Below are 21,250 nucleotides of genomic sequence, written 5' to 3' on the forward strand. Positions count from 1 at the left end.
ATGGCTTCACTAGTGAATGCTACCAAAAACTTAAAGAATTAATACCAATCTTTCACAAACTCTTCTGAAAAACAGAAGACAACATAATACTTTTTAACTTATTCTTTGAGGCCAGAATTACCCTGACACCAAACCAGACAAAGACATCACACAAAGAAAATAAAACTACAGGCCAACATCCCTTATGAATATACATGTAAAACTGCTCAACAAAATACTAGTAAACTGAATTCAGTAACATATAAAAAAAGATTATACACCATAACCAAATGGGATTTATCCCAGGAATGCAAGGTTGGTTTAACATCTGAAAATCAATTAATGAAATACATCCAGTTCAATGGGGAAAGAATAGTGTTTTCAACAAATGATGCTGAGACAACTGAATGACCACAGCAAAAGAAAAAAGTTGGATTCCTACCTCACACCTAAAATTAACTCACAGACCTAAATGTAAGAGCTAAAATTATAAAACTCTTAGAAGAATAAATAAAACTCTTAGGAATAAATCTTTGTGACCTTGGTTTAGGCAATGGTTTCTTAGATATAACACCAAAAGCACAAGCAACAGAAAAAAAAATTAGATAAATTGTGCTAATTCAAAATTAAAGACATTTCTGCAGCAAATACTACCATCGAGAAAGTTTTAAAAAAAAAATCCATAGAATGGGAAAGAACCTTAGTAAATCACACTGATAAGAGACTTGCAACCAGAATAATGAAGAGCTTTTACAATTCAATAATAAAAATTCAAATAGCACAATTAAAAACTGGCCAAAGGATTTGAGTATACATTTCTCTGAAAAAGATACACAAATGACAAATAAGAACATGGAAGGATGCTCAACATCATTAGTCATTAGAGAAGTGCAAATAAAAACCACAATGAATATCACATCGTACCCACTAAGGCAGCTGTAACCAAAAAGACAGATAACAAGTGTTGACAAGTATGTGTAAAAATTAGAAAACATCAGTGAAAATGTATAATGGTGCAGTCACTTTGGAAAACAGTTTGGCAGTTCCTCTGAAAGTTAAACATGGAGTTATTATATAACCAAGCAATTCCACTCCTTGGTATATACCCAAGAGAAATGAAAATACATGTACATACAAAGACTTATGCATGAATGTTTATAGCAGCATTATTCATAATAGCCAAAAGGTGGGAAAAAAAACCAAATGTTCATCAACTGATCAATGAATAAATAAAATACGGTATATCTGTAAAATGGGAAATTATTCAACAATAAAAATGAATTAAGCACTGATACATGCTACAACATGGATGAACCTGGAATACCTGCTACATGAAAGCCAGTCACAAAAGAAAGTATAGTGTATTATTTCATTCATGTGAAATATCCAGAATAGGCAAATCCATAAAGACAGAAAGCAAATTAGTGGCTACCTAGGGCTTAGGAGGGTGGTAGGAAAGGGATGGAGCATGACTGCTAATGAATATAAAGTTTCTTTTGGGGGTGATGAAATGTTCTCTGATTAGATAGTGGTGGTGGTTGCACAATTCTGTGAATATATTAAAAACCACTGACATGCACGTTTCAAATGGGTGAATATTATGGTATGTGAATTATATCTCAATAAAGTGGTTTGCTCTTTGTTTTTTGGGGTTTTTTGGCTGGGCCACGAGGCATGTGGGATCTTAGTTCCCTGACCAGGCATGGAACTCTTCCGTACCCCCTGCAGTGGAAGGGCAGAGTCTTAACCACTGGACCCCTAGAGAAGTCCCGATATCTCAATAAAGATGTTTTTAAAAAGCTGACCATCTGCTTCTCTACTGGGTGTGTCTCTTGGCATTAGAGAAGGCCAAAAGTTTCTATAAACTTTTTAGAGAAGCTCAACTAGCTTTTTTTTTTATAGACTAAAGTTGACCCTTGAACAATGCAGGTTTTAACTGCACAGGTCCACTTACACATGGATTTTTTTTCAACAGTAAATACAACAGTACTACATGATCTACAGCTAGTGAATACGCAGATGCAGAAACTCACGGATACAGAAGAAGCAAACAGTATATATGGAGGGCTGACTGTAAGTTATACACAGATTTTCAACTGCATGGAGGGTTGGTGCCCCAACTCTCAGGTTGTTCAAGGACCAACTGTAGTTCCTTTGCCATAGGAATATAGTCCGTGAATACATGCATAGTCCATGAATAGTCCAACACCAACTGATAGCTCACTGCTGACTGGTTTTATATCCCTGATCTAAGCATTTATATTGTCTGATGAGGCTGAGCCAGAGTGCTGATAAGTAAAGATAGAACTCCACCCTAGACAACCCCTTGCATTAGAGACCTCAGGTTATCTCAATTCTCTACAGAATGATACTAATGTTATACTAGATAGAAATTATTAAGTGATACAGTTCATAAGTATCATGGACCAATAGCTGTAGATGCTTCATTTTAAAAAGTGACACTTTCAGAAAAGAAAGAGAGGAAAAAAAGGAAGAAAAAAGGAGTATAAGAGTAAAGAACTCAAGCCAATGGAATGCAAAATGATTATATCTTCCTTTTTATCACCCAATTATAATATGAATCATGCACACTATAATCAGTTATGTCACATGGCATTAGTTTTAATAAAGAACACAGCAAATTGACTTGAAAAGGCAAATAATACCTTCTGGGGGTGTCCCAATGCTGCCGCCAAGACCCAAAACTGCCATCTTGTGAATTCTCGGCTCCAGCATCACAGCAGATTCTTCTCCCCTTTCCCAGTGGGGTATTTTGACAGGCTCCAGGTGGACATTCTCCAGCCCATCTTCCTGCAGGTTTTGGTGCATGATTTGTATGGCTTTTTCTAGGCTCTTGGAACCACTGAGTCTGGGTCCAACAGTATCAACCAGAAGTGCCAGTCGCTCATAGGATCTGTTCTGGGCTTTACCGTAAACAGCAAGGTTGATGATTGCTTTAGCAACATCTCCATAGCAGGCTATTTCTTCTTTTATTTCTTGAAAAGTCCTCTGAGAGATGCCATTCCCATATACAGCTTTCCCAGAGTTCAGGGATAAAAGGTGAACAACACCAACAAATACGAAGACATGGAACTTCATTTTTTTTCCCAGTCTGTTTTCTTCCTAAAATAATCTAGGTAAGTAAGAAATATGTGTTAAGGGAAAAGAATCTCACAGCCATCTGCCCGTAACCCAGGGACTGCTTTTCAAACAGGATTCCCCTTCCCTTCTCAACTGTTGCCCAATTTCTACCATCAAATTCAGGCACCATAACTCCCAGGAATGAAGAAAAAAAGAGGCAATGATTGGCATTATTGACAAGGTAGCATGTATTAAAACCACAAAATCACATGTTACCTAGCAATCAGTTTAAAATATGATAAAAGATTAAAATAAGAAGATAACTACGAAAGAGAGGAAGAAATAGAGGTAGCAGTGATAGGGCTAGGGCAGTGCTATCTGCTACCCCTTCTTGTAAACACAGTATGATCCAAATGTGTTTCAGAGTTCCCTCTATCTGATATGCTCTCTCCTGTTTGCCTATTGAACTTATCCTTCGAGGCCCTTTCAGAGACGTCATCTCTTCTTGATGCTCTCCCTAACCCCACCCCTTCCACATTTAATCCTCACAACAGTTCTATGCACCAGTTTCTTATTATTGCCTTCATTTTAGAACTGAGGATCCTGGGGTAGCAAGAGATTAAGTAACTTGCCAAAGACACACAAAGGCTTTCCAGCTCTAGAGACCATGTTGTAAACAGTGCTAAAAGTATGTTTGTGGACCCATGCCAGTCCACGATTGTTTTTCACTAGTCTACGAAAGACAAACACAAAGATTAAGAGCAAACATATTCAGTAATGTGCAACACAGTAGCCAACAGTCCAATGTGGTTATTACAATTTAAATTAAATAATCAGCTTCTCAGCCATACTAGCTGCATTTCAAATGCTCAATAGCCACATGAGCTAGTGGCTGTTGTATTGGGCAGCACAGAAAGAACATTTCTATCATATAGAAAGTTCTGTTGAATAGCACTGGCTTAGACACCTTTATAGATAACTGATAGAACAACTATACATTTGTCAAATCTAATGACTAAAAACTGATGCTTCATTTTACTTTTCTACTTCACTATTATATTTTTCAAAAGTATCAGTCTGCAACAAATTCTAAGTTTAAAAATCTGGTCCTTCACCACAGATAATTTGAGAAGCACGGTCATAAACTACTATATTATAAGTATAAACTCCAAATTCAGGCAGCATACAAGGCCTTTCAAAATGTGGTTCCAACAGCCACTTCAACCTCATCTCTCCACCTGCCCGTCTAGAGTGAACACATTTTCATTCTCATTCTCATTTCTTCTCTCTCTCCCTCTCTCCCTTTCTCTCTCTCTCACAGGCACACACACATAGCACTTGAAATGTGGCTAGTCTAAATTGAGATGTTTTGTACATGTAAAATATACACTTGATTTGATCTTTAAAATCAACTACTTCATACTTAAGTATAAAAAAACACAAATATTTCAGATATATTGGATTAAATAAAATACATTATTATTAATCTCACCTATTTCTTTTTACTTTTTAATATAGCTATTAGAAATTTTTAACTTACATAATATTTATATTTATATTGGACAGTAATGTTCTAGCTGCACTGAACTGGACCCTGTTCTTCAAATACCCAGGCCCTTTTATAACTCTGGGTCTCTACATATGTTCATTCCCTTTTATTGCAAGGCCCTTCTCTTCACCCTGGCAAACGTCTATAATGAGAATGCATTAAAAATCACCTCTTCTGTGAAGCCTCACCAAACAATACCCCAGAGGTACGTGCACCATTTTCTGTGTTTCTACCATAATTAACTATATTATCAACAAATATACTTGTTTATAAATCTGTCTCTCCTGCTCTCAAAGTCAAATAGGGTAAATTATTCATCATTGTACCCATATATAGGCACTCTATACCTTTTTAAGAAGGAATGAATAAGCATTTAATCTCTCTAGGTCTCACCTCCGTAGAGTATAAGAGTACTTATCTTGCCTCTTTCACAAAGAAGCTGTAGGAATTTAAAACTTGCGATCATATTTAAAGTATTTTGAAAAACTATAAAAACTATACATTGCTGCTGCTTTCTTTTTTATTATAACTACAGTTGACCCTTGAGTGACACAGGTCTGAACTTCCCAGGTCCACTTCTACACAGGTTTTTTTCCCATAAATACTACAGTACTACAAGATCCGAGGTTGGCTGAATCCGTGGATGCAGAACCGGATATGGAGCGCTGACTATGGGACTTCAGCATCCACAGAGGATCCTGGAACCAACACCCCTCCTTGTTCAAGGGTCAATGCATAGATTTTTCGTTTCTACAGTCACTATACTGATGCTTGTTTTAAAAGCTAAATTTTATTAAGCAATCAAAATATTTCACCAGATTGCAATTTATTCTTGAAAGTACATTTTTCAAATATATTTGCGAAAATGTTCTTGGGGCAAAAAAAGAAAAGCCATCTATTAATTGACACTAAACACAAGTATCTACTTCTCATTAAAAGTTCTCTAAGTCTTCTGCAAACATTAATCAACGATTTCATAATACATTTCTAGTGATGGATTAGAATCATATTATGACAATATTGTAGAGATACAGGAGAGCTTAGGGATCCCTAGTCCATACCCTTGTTTTGTAGAAAGTTAATCAAGGCCTGTGTTGTGATTCCCAGGCAGCAGACAAACCAGCAACTACAATTAACCAGGTAAGTGGACCAGCTAGCACATACTTTCTAAAGGATTAAGAATAGTTTTCTTCTAGGAAACTATATGCATTTACATATAATAGAAATTCAATGAAGGATACCCAAATACAGTCTGAGAAGCGAATACCTAGAATAAAATATATGTATACAGAGTAGCATCGGAACAAAGAGAAGAACAAAGGGGATCATGAAAAGCTATAGAGAAGACATAACATCTCAGGACAGGCTCAAGAAATGGCTCTGCAGGCAGAAAAGAGTGAATGGTATCCCTCAGAGCACCACTAGAACATCATCTGTACGTCACATCCTGGTTAAAAGATATGTCCAGAAAATAACAGTGCCTGAGTCTATCACTTTTACATCTTTTTGCATATATGTCAATTGAATTAACAGATAACACATCATTTTGATAATAATATTTAATGCTTCTTAACATGATCAGTTAAATTAATTTTGACACTAAAAAATGATATAATTACTTTAAAACAGAATTCGGTATCTGCGAGTGTTGTTCTGAGTATCTTAACTACACTGTTTCTTCAAATCCCACAAATGCAATAAGTGCTTATTTTTTAAAGTAGGTTAATTTAAAAGGTGATGGTTTGTTACCTTTCAATGGATCAGTTTTTCCCTGAGCATAAAGTTTACTAAGATCAAAGGCACAAAACAATGCATTACATGAGAAATCACCTAGAACACATGACACAAGTAAACACTAAATACATGTTAGTTGACTCTAAACCTAGTTTTCTCTGGAATATAATCTCAAAATTACCTATGTAATTCTTGGCTAGAATGCATAATTATATATCTCTCCAATGGAGCACTACAAGAACCTTTTTTTATTATTATTATTTTTAAAAAGGTATATTAGTCCAACTAAGATGTGTTTTCAGTAATAAATAGTAGAAAATAATAATTATAACTAACAGTCTATATTTGAGGAGGTAATAAAAATGGAACAAGATATTGCTATATCAAATTCCACTCAAGAAAAAAAACAAAACATAATTTGTAATTTAAAAACACAGGGGGGTCTGGGCAAGATGGCGGAAGAGTAAGATGCAGAGATCACCTTCCTTCCCCACAGATACATTAGAAATATATCTACACGTGGAACTGCTCCTACAGAACACCCACTGAACGCTGGCAGAAGACGTCAGACCTCCCAAAAGGCAAGAAACTCCCCACGTACTTGGGTAGGGCAAAAGAAAAAAGAAATAACAGAGACAAAAGAATAGGGATGGGACCCGCACCAGTGGGAGGGAGCTGTGAAGGAGGAAAAGTTTCCACACACTAGGAAGCCCCTTCGCCGGCGGAGACTGCGGGTGGCGGAGGGGGGAAGCTTCGGAGCCACGGAGGAGAGCGCAGCCACAGGGGTGCGGAGGGCAAAGCGGAGAGATTCCCGCACAGAGGATTGGCGCCAAGCAGCACTCACCAGCCCAAGAGGCTTGTATGCTCACCCACCAGGGCGGGCGGGGGCGGGGAGCTGAGGCTTGGGCTTCGGTCGGATCACAGGGAGAGGACTAGGGTTGGTGGCGTGAACACAGCCTGAAGGGATTAGCACACCACAGCTAACCGGGAGGGAGTCCGTGAAAAAGTCTGCAGCGGCCGAAGAGGCAAGAGACTTTTTCTTGCCTCTGTTTCGCGGTGCGCAAGGAGAGGGGATTCAGAGCGCTGCCTAAATGAGCTCCAGAGATGGGCGCGAGCCGTGCCTATCAGCGCGGACCCCAGAGAGGGGCATGAGACGCTAAGGCTTCTGCTGCCGCCACCAAGAAGCCTGTGTGCGAGCACAGGTCACTATCCACACTGCCCCTCCCGGGAGCCTGTGCAGCCCGCCACTGCCAGGGTCCCGTGATCCAGGGACAACTTCCCCGGGAGAACGCACAGCGCCTCAGGCTGGTGCAACGTCACACCGGCCTCTGCCGCCGCAGGCTCGCCCGCGTCCGTACCCCTCCCTCCCCCCGGCCTGAGTGACCCAGAGCCCCCGAAGCAGCTGCTCCTTTAAAACCGTCCTGTCTGAGCAAAGAACAGACGCCCTCAGGCGACCTACACGCAGAGGCGGGTCCAAATCCAATGCTGAACCCCGGGAGCTGTACGAACAAAGAAGAGAAAGGGAAATTTCTCCCAGCAGCCTCAGAAGCAACGGATTAAAGCTCCACAAACAACCTGATATACCTGCATCTGTTGAATACCTGAATAGACAACGAATCATCCCAAATTCAGGAGGTGGACCTTGGGGAGCAGGATATATTAGTTTTTCCCCTTTTCCTTTTTTTGTGAGTGTATATGTGTATGCTTCTGGGTGAGATTTTGTCTGTATAGCTTTGCTTTCACCATTTGTCCTAGGGTTCAGTCCGTCCATTTTTCTTTGTTTTGTTTCATTTTTACTTAAAAAATTTTTTTCTTAATAAATTTTTTCTTAATAATTTTTTTCTTATTTTTTATTATAATATCTTTATTTTGTTTTGTTTTATTTTATTTTATCCTCTTTCTTTCTTTCTATTTTTTCTCCCTTTTATTCTGAGCCGTGTGGATGAAAGGCTCTTGGTGCTCCAGCCAGGCATCAGGGCTGTGCCTCTGAGGTGGGAAAGCCAACTTCAGGACACTGGTCCACAAGAGACCTCCCAGCTCCATGTAATACCAAACAGCGAAAATCTCTCAGAGATCTCCATCTCAACATCAAGACCCAGCTTCACTCAGCGACCAGCAAGCTAGAGTGCTGGACACCCTATGCCAAACAACTAGCAAGACAGGAACACAGCCCCATCCATTAGCAGAGAGGCTGCCTAAAATCATAATAAGGCCACAGACACCCCAAAACACACCACCAGACGTGGACGTGCCCACCAGAAAGGTAAGATCCAGCCTCATCCACCAGAACACAGGCACTAGTCCCCTCCACCAGGAAGCCTACACAACCCACTGAACCAATCTTAGCCACTGGGGACAGATACCAAAAACAACGGGAACTACGAACCTGCAGCCTGTGAAAAGGAGACCCCAAACACAGTAAGATAAGCAAAATGAGAAGACAGAGAAACACACAGCAGATGAAGAAGCAGGGTCAAAACACACCAGACCTAACAAATGAAGAGGAAATAGGCAGTCTACCTGAAAAAGAATTCAGAATAATGATAGTAAAGATGATCCAAAATCTTGGAAATAGAATAGACAAAATGCAAGAAACATTTAACAAGGACGTAGAAGAACTAAAGGGAACCAAGCAACAATGAAAAACACAATAAATGAAATTAAAAATACTCTAGAAGAGATCAATAGCAGAATAACTGAGGCAGAAGAACGGGTAAGTGACCTGGAAGATAAAATAGTGGAAATAACTACTGCAGAACAGAATAAAGAAAAAAGAATGAAAAGAACTGAGGACAGTCTCAGAGACCTCTGGGACAACATTAAACGCACCAACATTTGAATTATAGGGGTCCCAGAAGAAGAAGAGAAAAAGAAAGGGACTGAGAAAATATTTGAAGAGATTATAGTTGAAAACTTCCCTAATATGGGAAACGAAATAGTTAATCAAGTCCTGGAAGCACAGAGAGTCCCATACAGCATAAATCCAAGGAGAAACACGCCAAGACACATATTAATCAAACTAACCAAAATTAAATATAAAGAAAACATATTAAAAGCAGCAAGGAAAAAACAACAAATAACACATAAGGGAATCCCCATAAGGTTAACAGCTGATCTTTCAGCAGAAACTCTGCAAGCCAGAAGGGAGTGGCAGGATATACTTAAAGTGATGAAGGAGAAAAACCTACAACCAAGATTACTCTACCCAGCAAGGATCTCATTCAGATTTGATGGAGAAATTAAAACCGTTACAGACAAGCAAAAGCTGAGAGAGTTCAGCACCACCAAACCAGCTTTACAACAAATGCTAAAGGAACTTCTCTAGGCAAGAAACACAAGAGAAGGAAAACACCTACAATAATAAACCCAAAACATTTAAGAAAATGGGAATAGGAACATACATATCGATGATCACCCTAAATGTAAATGGATTAAATGCTCCCACCAAAAGACACAGACTGGCTGAATGGATACAAAAACAAGACCCGTATATATGCTGTCTACAAGAGACCCACTTCAGACCCAGGGACCCATACAGAAGAAAGTGAGGGGATGGAAAAAGATATTCCATGCAAATGGAAATCAAAAGAAAGCTGGAGTAGCAATTCTCATATCAGACAAAATAGACTTTAAAATAAAGACTATTACAAGAGACAAAGAAGGACACTATATAATGATCAAGGGATCGATCCAAGAAGAAGGTATAACAATTGTAAATATTTATGCACCCAACATAGGAGCACCTCAATACATAAGGCAAGTACTAACATCCATAAATGGGGAAATCGACAGTAACACAATCATAGTAGGGGACTTTAACACTCCACTTTCACCAATGGACAGATCATCCAAAATGAAAATAAATAAGGGGACACAAGCTTTAAATGATACATTAAACAAGATGGACGTAATTGATATTTATAGGACATTCCACCCCAAAACAACAGAATACACATTTTTCTCAAGTGCTCATGGAACATTCTCCAGGATAGATCATATCTTGGGTCACAAATGAAGCCTTGGTAAATTTAAGAAAATTGAAATCGTATCAAGTATCTTTTCCAACCACAACGCTATGAGACTAGATATCAATTCTAGGAAAAGATCTGTAAAAAATACAAACACATGGAGGCTACACAATACACTACTTAATAATGAAGTGATCACTGAAGAAATCAAAGGGGAAATCAAAAAATACCTAGAAACAAATGACAATGGAGACACGACGACCCAAAACCTATGGGATGCAGCAAAAGCAGTTCTAAGAGGGAAGTTTATAGCAATACAAGCCTACCTCAAGAAACAGGAAACATCTCGAATAAACAACCTAACCTTGCACCTAAAGCAATTAGAGAAAGAAGAACAAAAAAACCCCAAAGTTAGCAGAAGGAAAGAAATCATAAAGATCAGATCAAAAATAAATGAAAAAGAAATGAAGGAAACGATCACAAAGATCAATAAAATTAAAAGCTGGTTCTTTGAGAAAATAAACAAATTTGATAAACCATTAGCCAGACTCATCAGGAAAAAGAGGGAGAGGACTCAAATCAATAAAATTAGAAATGAAAAAGGAGAAGTTACAACAGACACCGCAGAAATACAAAGCATCCTAAGAGACTACTACAAGCAACTCTATGCCAATAAAATGGACAACCTGGAAGAAATGGACAAATTCTTAGAAATGCACAACCTGCCGAGACTGAACCAGGAAGAAATAGAAAATATGAACAGGCCAGTCACAACCACTGAAATTGAAACTGTGATTAAAAATCTTCCAACAAACAAAAGCCCAAGACCAGATGGCTTCACAGGCGAATTCTATCAAACATTTAGAGAAGAGCTAACACCTATCCTTCTCAAACTCTTCCAAAATATTGCAAAGGGAGGAACACTCCCCAACTCATTCTACGAGGCCACCATCACCCTGATACCAAAACCAGACAAAGATGTCACAATGAAAGAAAACTACAGGCCAATATCACTGATGAACATAGATGCAAAAATCCTCAAAAAATACTAGCAAACAGAATCCAACACCACATTAAAAGGATCATACACCATGATCAAATGGGGTTTATTCCAGGAATGCAAGGATTCTTCAATATACGCAAATCAATCAACGTGATACATCATATTAACAAATTGAAGGAGAAAAACCATATGATCATCTCAGTAGATGCAGAGAAAGCTTTTGACAAAATTCAACACCCATTTATGATAAAAACCCTCCAGAAAGTAGGCATAGAGGGAACTTTCCTCAACATAATAAAGGCCATATATGACAAACCCACAGCCAACATTGTCCTCAATGGTGAAGAACTGAAACCATTTCCACTAAGATCAGGAACAAGACAAGGTTGCCCACTCTCACCACTATTATTCAACTTAGTTTTTGAAGTGTTAGCCACAGCAATCAGAGAAGAAAAAGAAATAAAAGGAATCCAAATTGGAAAAGAAGAAGTAAAGCTGTCACTGTTTGCAGATGACATGATACTATACATAGAGAATCCTAAAGATGCTACCAGAAAACTACTAGAGCTAATCAATGAATTTGGTAAAGTAGCCGGATACAAAATTAATGCACAGAAATCTCTTGATTTCCTATACACTAATGATGAAACATCTGAAAGTGAAATTAAGAAAACACTTCCATTTACCATTGCAACAAAAAGAATAAAATATCTAGGAATAAATCTACCTAAGGAGACAAAAGACCTGTATGCAGAAAATTATAAGACACTGATGAAAGAAATTAAAAATGATACGAATAGATGGAGAGATATACCATGTTCTTGGATTGGAAGAATCAACATTGTGAAAATGACTCTACTACCCAAAGCAATCTACAGATTCAATGCAATCCCTATCAAACTGCCAATGGCATTTTTCACAGAACTAGAATAAAAAATTTCACAATTTGTATGGAAACACAAAAGACCCCGAATAGCCAAAGCAATCTTGACAAAGAAAAATGGAGCTGGAGGAATCAGGCTCCCTGACTTCAGACTATATTACAAAGCTACAGTAATCAAGACAGTTTGGTACTGGCACAAAAACAGAAACATAGATCAATGGAACAGGATAGAAAGCCCAGAGATAAACCCACGCACATATGGTCACCTTATCTTTGATAAAGGAGGCAAGCATATACAGTGGAGAAAAGACAGCCTCTTCAATAAGTGGTGCTGGTAAAACTAGACAGGTACATGTCAAAGTATGAAATTAGAACACTCCCTAACACCATACACAAAAATAAACTCAAAATGGATTAAAGACCTAAATGTAAGGCCAGACACTATCAAACTCTTAGAGGAAAACATAGGCAGAACACTCTATGACATAAATCACAGCAAGATCCTTTTTGACCCACCTCCTAGAGAAATGGAAATAAAAACAAAAATAAACAAATGGGACCTAATTAAACTTAAAATCTTTTGCACAGCAAAGGAAACCATAAACAAGAGCAAAAGACAACCCTCAGTATGGGAGAAAATATTTGCAAATGAAGCAACTGACAAAGGATTAATCTCCAAGATTTACAAGCAGCTCATGCAGCTCAATAACAAAAAAACAAACAACCCAATCCAAAAATGGGCAGAAGACCTAAACAGACATTTCTCCAAAGAAGATATACAGATGGCCAACAGACACATGAAAGAATGCTCAACATCATTAATCATTAGAGAAATGCAAATCAAAACTACAATGAGATATCATCTCACACCAGTCAGAATGGCCATCATCAAAAAATCTACAAACAATAAATGCTGGAGAGGGTGTGGAGAGAAGGGAACACTCTTGCCCTGTTGGTGGGAATGTAAATTGATACAGCCACTATGGAGAACAGCATGGAGGTTCCTTAAAAAACTAAAAATAGCACTACCATATGACCCAGCAATCCCACTACTGGGCATGTACCCTGAGAAAACCGTAATTCAAAAAGAGTCATGTACCAAAATGTTGATTGCAGCTCTATTTACAATAGCCAGGACATGGAAGCAACCTAAGTGTCCATCATCGGATGACTGGATAAAGAAGATGTGGCACATATATACAATGGAATATTACTCAGCCATAAAAAGAAACAAAATGGAGGTATTTGTAGTGAGGTGGATGGAGTTAGAGTCTGTCATACAGAATGAAGTAAGTCAGAAAGAGAAAAACAAATACAGTATGCTAACACATATATATGGAATCTAAGGAAAAAAAAAAAAAAAAGAAAGGTCATGAAGAACCTAGTGGCAAGATGGGAATAAAGACACAGACCTACTACAGAATGGACTTGAGGATATGGGGAGGGGAATTGGTAAGATGTGACAGGGTGAGAGAGTGGCATGGACATATATACACTACCAAATGTAAAATAGATAGCTAGTGGGAAGCAGCCGCATAGCACAGGGAGATCAGCTCGGTGCTTTGTGACCACCTAGAGGGGTGGGATAGGGAGGGTGGGAGGGAGGGAGACGCAAGAGGGAAGAGATATGGGAACATATGTATATGTATAACTGATTCACTTTGTTATAAAGCAGAAACTAACACACCATTGTAAAGGAATTATACTCCAATAACGATGTTAAAAAAATTAAAAATAAATAAATAAAAATAACAATAGGATTAAAAAAAATAAAAACACAGGGACTATACATAATTTGTACAAATCTGATACATAATTTGTACATTCCTAGCAAGAAATAGAGGATTATAATAAAAATTTAAAAAGTGAAATATACAGACAGAATAAGATTAAATAAAAGCCAATAATCAAGGACAACTTAAAGAAATTCTCTCCTAATTCACAGATTTAGGATCACCATACAACAAGAAATTCATTCTAGAACTGGAGTCAATCCGAGTGAGAAGGATGATCAAAGACACCAGTATATTTGCATGAAAGGACTAAAACACTAGCCCTCCCCAGTGTGAAAAGACAGGCCAAAAGTAGAAATATTTTGTTGTATAAAATCAAGAAGGGTTTGGAAAACATGAATACAGATTTACTCGCCAAATCTTTTCATACTTGTACCAGGGGATAGCCCTAGTATCTCAGAGCTAATTTTAGGAAAATCTAAGTGTACAGTTTTACACAGTAAGTGATAAACATGTAAACAGTTTACCTAAGAAAAAAAGAGGATCTGGATAAAATCATGAATGATACCGTCATTGGAGCTGAACCCTTTTCAATCTACCACACAATATTGGCACCACACTGACCTAAGTATAGTTTCCTATGGGATAACCAGGAGGGTTTGCTGATCTGAAAGACTGTTAGTCTGCCCTAGCTCAGAGATAGAAAATGTCCCTATACAGTCATTTCAGTCAAATAAAATTAAGCAAGCTATAGTATTTTTCTACAGTCTGCAAAGGGAGTAAACAATTCTACGGTGATCAACAAAGACAAATAGAATTATTGATCTCAAACATTTCCACTTTATAATTGTAAATGGTGCTTTGTTTTGGGTCATAACTTCATTTCTCCAGTCATTTAACAAAAATGTATTGAGCACCTTACCTATAAGCACCAAAGACACAATTTAAAGATAATATCCATACCCTCAAAGAGCCGCCAAGTATAATAAAAGAGACAGATAATGTGAAAACCCTATAACTGAGGTGGTTACAAGCTTCTGTGAAAACAAACTGGAGGAGGGGATTAGGAGGAGTTTCCTGATGGCATGTGAAAAAGGCGAGAGTGGCACTGAAGGAAAGATAACCCAACAGAAAAAAACAAACCATGCAAAGACACAGAGGCTTTACAAAACATGGGCTATGGAGAAAATGGCAAGGAGTCGGATGATAAGTAGGGGGAAATGGTGGAAGATACAGCAATGATGGAAGGAATTAGTCCCCAAGGTCTGACTAATTTTCACAGAGGAAAAAGTAACCCATGGTTACAAAAGATGCATTAGTCAAATAATTCACTTACAAAAACACTCAAGATTTTATTTATTTAAAATCCCTAAAATACTAATAATAACCCAGTTGACCAAAAAAAAAAAAACTAGCACACTCTTGAGCAAATTATAGGACACGAAATGTCTAAACTTAAACTGTAAAACATTTTTTAAAAATACTCTATTTTTATACACAGAAGTTTGAAGTCATTGTTCCTTTACTTGAATTCAAACTGGGGGAATATTAAATGTTATACTCTTCAAAATCTTAAACAACTATTTTTAAAACTCATGCTGTATCATGCCTTTGAATTCAGAAAGTTATATATTCAAAGGAAACTTTGGAGCACTATTTGAAAAAAAGACTTTCTTTTCATATATTGTGTTCATGATCCACAGTTACAGATTATCTTTTTCACAGAAAGAGATAAAATTGAAATGTCATTTTCATTCTTTTCTACTTAAATTTGGAAGGAAACTTAAGCAAAACCAACTTTTCTTCTGCTGTGAATTACATTCTAATAATAGGTTTATATTTTGAGGAAACAAAACAAAACCCTTTGCTTCTATTTCTAAATCTTTTTCCTAAAATATTATTGTTTGAAAATGTCTCAGGCTATGATAGAAATGCCAGGATGAATAGATTAAGTGAAGTGGAAAAGAACACAATGAAAAGAGAATGTGCTGAAAGACAGAAGGAGTTAAGATTTAGGAACTGAGATTTTTATCGACTTTTTTATTGTGTCGCTTTTTTAAAGACTGCATATACTACTTACATGAAGACTTAGATATTTCCCCTAAACCTACCATTGCTGAAGAGGATTCACCGATATAAATTTAACTCTTCATCTTCAGCCTAGACTGTGTAACAGATATAATGGCCAGAAATGCCAAATCCTAGCTCAGACACCGGCACATCAAAGTTCACTTCCGGACTCCCACTAACGCTCCTAGATTTATCATTAGCCCTTTAACCATCTTAAGGAAGATTCTTTCCTTTATTAAATTCGAAGCTCAAACAATAGTGGGCTTCTACTTTCCAAAGCTTATATCCCAATTATTCATTCAGTCCTTCAAGAAAGCGCACTGAGAACTTACTATCTGCCAGGAACTGTGCAAGAATTTGGAGAAGATATAAAATTAAGCAAGACTCAGTTCCTACTATTAGTAGGCACTGTTAATTATTTAATATCCATCCCTCCCTTTTCTTGCTAACCAAACCTGGATTTTATTTGGGGTCAAAGTGTCCAGCCCCATTAATCTAGGCCAGTTGTTCTTAATATGGATGGCAGTAGTCCTAGGAGATGTTCTGTATATGCAGTTGGGGGGTGGGGGGAGCATTTTTGGTTGCCACAAAGGTGTGGAGGTCCTACTAGGAATTAGTGCGCAGAGGCCAGGGACACTAGACATACTGCTATGGGGGGTAAAATTCTGTCTACTAAGAACTCTCCTATATTCCATAAAGATTTTTTTTTAATGTGAAAATCTATTATTTGAGACTTGACCCTAACTCTATTGTACATACAAATACGTACAAAAATAGTTCCTGTGCAGTTTTAATGCAAGTTGACTTTTTCAAAAAGCAGCTACCATGTATATCAAGGGAGGACTATACGTGTTTTGCTCAGGATTTTACCAAGAGCTGTTCATTGTTTCAGTGAAACACCGATGACGACGCTGCTCCTGGTACTGGAAACACTGTCACCACAATGTCACCACACCCCCGGGCCCGTCTGCATTTGTTGCTGTCACACTCACCATGCAAGCATCTGACTACTTCATTACGTCATCTAGTGCAGTCATGCCTGGGAATGTATGTTTTGAAGTACTTTATTATAAAGTACTTTCCTTTAATGGTTCCTTTACATGACAGGATAGCACACTGATTTACTTGAAAATATGTGGAAGCATATTATCTATGATGCTTAATTCAGGATAATAAAGTAAGCATTATAAATTCTTTGTTTTGCTTTTTTTTTTTTTTAAAGAGGCATTACATCTAATAGGATGGAGAACTAGTGAATTCAACAATTCTCTTTCTCACTCTTCCAGCCTACCTTTTAGATGGAGGAGGCCCTGTGACCCAGTTCTACTCAAAGATACTCAAACAGAAGCAGCTGACAAGAAAATGGCCACAATTCTAGAGCTGCATCAGCTACTTTGTAACCATGAGGGCAAGTCCAAGAGTACTGGTCCTGACCACTGAGCAGCTAAACCAACAGGGGCACCACAAATTTGTCTGTCACAGGAGAAAAATAAACTCCATTTGTTATTGCCACTGTTAGCTGGATTTTCTATTCCTTAAAGCTGTGATTATATTTCCAACTGCTATAGTACTTTCAGGGCCTCCTGGGGATCCATAATTAAATATAGTGTTTATACTAATTAACACCATAAGTGTAATAGGGAAGAACAAATCTGACTCCATGTTGGATCTGTTTCTTTTACTTTAACCTTTGTATTCTATTGCTTTTGCTTCAAGTTAAGAATGTTGCCTATAGCCTGAAATATACAGGATAGCCCATTCTCAAGGTTCTGACCTTTAAAGGTTTAACACTTTTCCATTCACACAGAGGTAAAAAGTTGCAGAACATAGAATAACACTTGTCTTGTTGGAGGTTTACAGGAACACTGTGACCTGACCTAAGAGGGCAGCTGCAAGAACAAAGGATTCAGACACCAAGAAGTTTGCAGCAACCAACAACACCCCCTCCCTTTTGAGTATAAAGAAGCCTGAATTCTGACTCCGGTAAGAGGGTTCTCTGGGACACTAATCCACCACCTTCTTGGTCTACTGGCTTTCCAAATAAAGTCACTAGTCCTTGCCCCAGCAACTCTTCTCGACTGATTGGCCAGTTGTGTGGCGAGCAGTACAAGCTTGTACTCAGTAACATAAGCAAGGCCTAGGAGCCAGCATATGGTCTACCTAGACTTCCCATGTGCACCTAAACTCTAAATATCCAACAACAAACTCAGAATCTTCCCTTCCAAACCTGCTTTTGTTCCCCACCTCTAGTCAGTAAGTTAGAAACTGCAGTGTGTTGTTGGATTCTTCCCTCTCCCTCAGGGAAACAGATGAACAGTTGGCAAGTCCTGTAACTCCACCTTCAGATTCTTTCTTGACCCATTTCCCTCCTCTCCACACTTACCATCACTTCCCTAGCTCAGAACCTCATTATCTTTCATCTGAAACCCTTCCACATGCAACTCCCTGCCTTAAACTCAGGTCCCTCGCCAATCCGTGTTTCATACTGCTACCAGCTTTATCTAGGGAGCCAAATCGAATGACTCTTTGGCTGAAAGCATCTGTTGTCCCGTTTACTGTTCAGTGTTCTGGATGTGGCTTTCTTCACAATCCTTCCCTGTCGTTCCCCTCCCCCCCCCCCCACCCCGATGCTGCAGCCCTAATGGGTGTTTACCATTCCTTGAAGTCACAGAACACTCTTTACACCTAATTTTGCTCATGCTGTTCCCTCTGCCAAAAATGCCCTTTCATCTTTTCTCCACTTGGAGAAATCATGATCATGACCAAGGTCCTGCTCATCTGTCCCCAGCTCCAGACAGAACCATTTGCTGCCTTTTCAGTAGTGCACTACATGCTACATGTCTTTGTGTCTGTCAACCCTGCTGGACTATACGTCACTTCATAGCAATAATACTTTACTTTTATACAATTCACCAAGCACGTTCTCTGAAAGGAATGTGTTTTGTATACTAAGCAAAGAGCACAATACCTGTCAATAAATATTTATAGAATAAATGAATAAATTCATCAAACAAGTAGTTATATTTCACAACAGAAGTACACAGCTCTGATTCATCACTTTAATGATTACTTTTCCTGCATCAGACACTAGTTTGCGCCTTTCAACGACAGCATATTCACAACTTTCTTTCATAAAGGGAGTCAAGAGACCTGGGACTTGGTCCTGGCTGCCCCCCTCTAGACGCATGGACCTTGAACAATTGATTCGAAGTCTCTCTTTATGTGTAAAATAAAGGGTTGCATTCCAGCTCTAACATTCTATCATGGATTTTCTTAAATATTTAATATCAATCACACTTTTCTTTACACTCTATATTAGCACATGAATAAATCACCTTATCCCATTTTGTCTCCTCCCACCAGCCAACTGAAATTGAACTCACAAAGGTCATTAAGGATGCCCTTGTTCCTAAATCCAATAACAACATTTCAGTTCCTATCGTACTTAACATCTGGAACATTTAACATTGTGGACAGCCTCTTCTTTTCCAAATACTCTTCTTTCTATATTTCTACTCTCCTTCCCAATCTTTTTTGTAGGGTCCCTTTTTTCCATCTATCCTTTAAAGTTTATTATTTCCTAGGGCTTTCTCCCATGACCCAGGATAATAAGGCTTCATTAAATGTCTCTGCCACTTAACATGTCATCCTGAATAAGGTATGGGCATTGAGGAAACGAGGGAGGGGGACTGAAGGAAGAGAGACAAATCCTAACAGCTGTACAAAGAACCCAGTGTATGATAGTCCTCTTTCTTCTGGCAGTTAGTACAGTAACAGTGGGTTAGTGAGGTGATTAGAGCAGGGCAAATGGTACACTGACTGGCAGTCCCGTTCGCAGACGGAATCCCAGGAGCTCTGGGATGGAAGGTGTGGGAGTAACAACCTGCTGAGAGAGGTCTACCAGTAGACCTTTCTCCTCCCACTGGCCACACTGAATATGCATGGCCCCACTCTACAGATGTCAAGTGACCCTCTCTCTCTTATCCCGTCTCATCCCACCAGGATAAGCCAGAGGGCTGACTCACTTTGTGTCCCTGACATTTTACTGCTTACCAGTGAGCAGTTTTGAGAAACTGCAAGAAAATTAATTGGGCTCACTTTGTTAATTCTTTTTCCAGACTTCTTTGTCCCTTTCTTGAATATATAAAACAATGAAGCCTAAATTCCTACTGTTCAAAAGTAGGCATCTTTGTCACACAACCGAATGTAACTGACTTTTGACCTGCATCATGATGGGACTAAGAGGAATAAATATGAAGCTCCCTTACATGCTACTTAAGTGAAACAATATGATTAAAATTCCAATAACTGAAATCAACCATGAATCTAGGACAAACTTTGTATTCTTGTCTTGCAAAATCCTACTGAAACCCCAAATGGATATGAGACAGCTCTTGGTCCCTTTGTTAGCTGAGGATGCTGGGCTGACAGAGAGGGTGGATGCCCTTGAGAACAGAGGTCCCTGATCTGCGACTGCCACAAGTGCACACATCTGCAGTCAGCAGCCGTACCAAGCACATACAGTCAACAAAAATACAGACAAATCACGGAGAATGCAGTTCATACCCTTTGGGGCCGAATACAAAGTAGGTAACCACAGACATAAGTAATTCTGAGGTCTTATGATCTGAGAGAACTGAAAAAAGGGACAAAAGGACATGGGATTTTAGTCTCATAAAGTCCTAGTTTTCTAGAACTTGGACCCCCAACGTAAGAGTAATAATAGGAAGTGATTTATTTCTGTCAGTAAAACCAGTGAAGCATTTGTCTTCGATCTGGTGATATTACAAAACTATTACAAGGAACATCAGCCTCTTCCAGAGGCAAGGGAGAGAATATGGCCCTCCTTGAATCAGAGAGAATACGGAAGTCTTCTAGAGACTCAGCCTCAGAAAACTATAAAGCTAGAGATATATAGATTTAATTACTATTTGCCAATATAGGTTTACAGTAAACTGACTGTACTAATGTGTTTTTATTGCTAAAGAGCATGTTCCCCCCATGTATCTTCCCCTGAACTACTTAATAACAAGTTCCAAGGAACACTCTGGTAGAGATATTAGTAATTTCCTTCAGAACATGCCTTTTAGTTTCCCTCGCTTTAGCCAGGCTCCCCCATTCCATAAACACAAAAGCAGAAAGACCCTCATTGAATCTTGCTGCAAACACAGTTCTTATTGCAGCCCAAGCTAGGGAGGCCTGTTCAGTAAGTCACTTACTGCAAAATTTGCTACTAAACCCGTCAAACAG

At 38.5% G+C, this 21,250-nt stretch overlaps 1 protein-coding gene across 6 annotated transcripts in view; it reads right to left on the reverse strand.

Moving 5' to 3' along the window:
• CPQ (carboxypeptidase Q) overlaps nt 1-21,250 on the reverse strand; it is a 505,229-nt gene that overhangs the window by 391,461 nt on the left and 92,518 nt on the right. For all 6 annotated transcript variants that reach the window (XM_057532254.1, XM_057532249.1, XM_057532253.1 and 3 more), the window contains exon 2: nt 2,646-3,112. In XM_057532254.1, coding sequence (XP_057388237.1) covers nt 2,646-3,078 — 433 coding nt within the window. In that variant the 5' untranslated portion in view covers nt 3,079-3,112. The remainder of the gene's footprint in view (nt 1-2,645; nt 3,113-21,250) is intronic.

Source organism: Balaenoptera acutorostrata, chromosome 17 (assembly GCF_949987535.1).
Source record: "Balaenoptera acutorostrata chromosome 17, mBalAcu1.1, whole genome shotgun sequence".
Lineage (NCBI taxonomy): Eukaryota > Metazoa > Chordata > Mammalia > Artiodactyla > Balaenopteridae > Balaenoptera > Balaenoptera acutorostrata.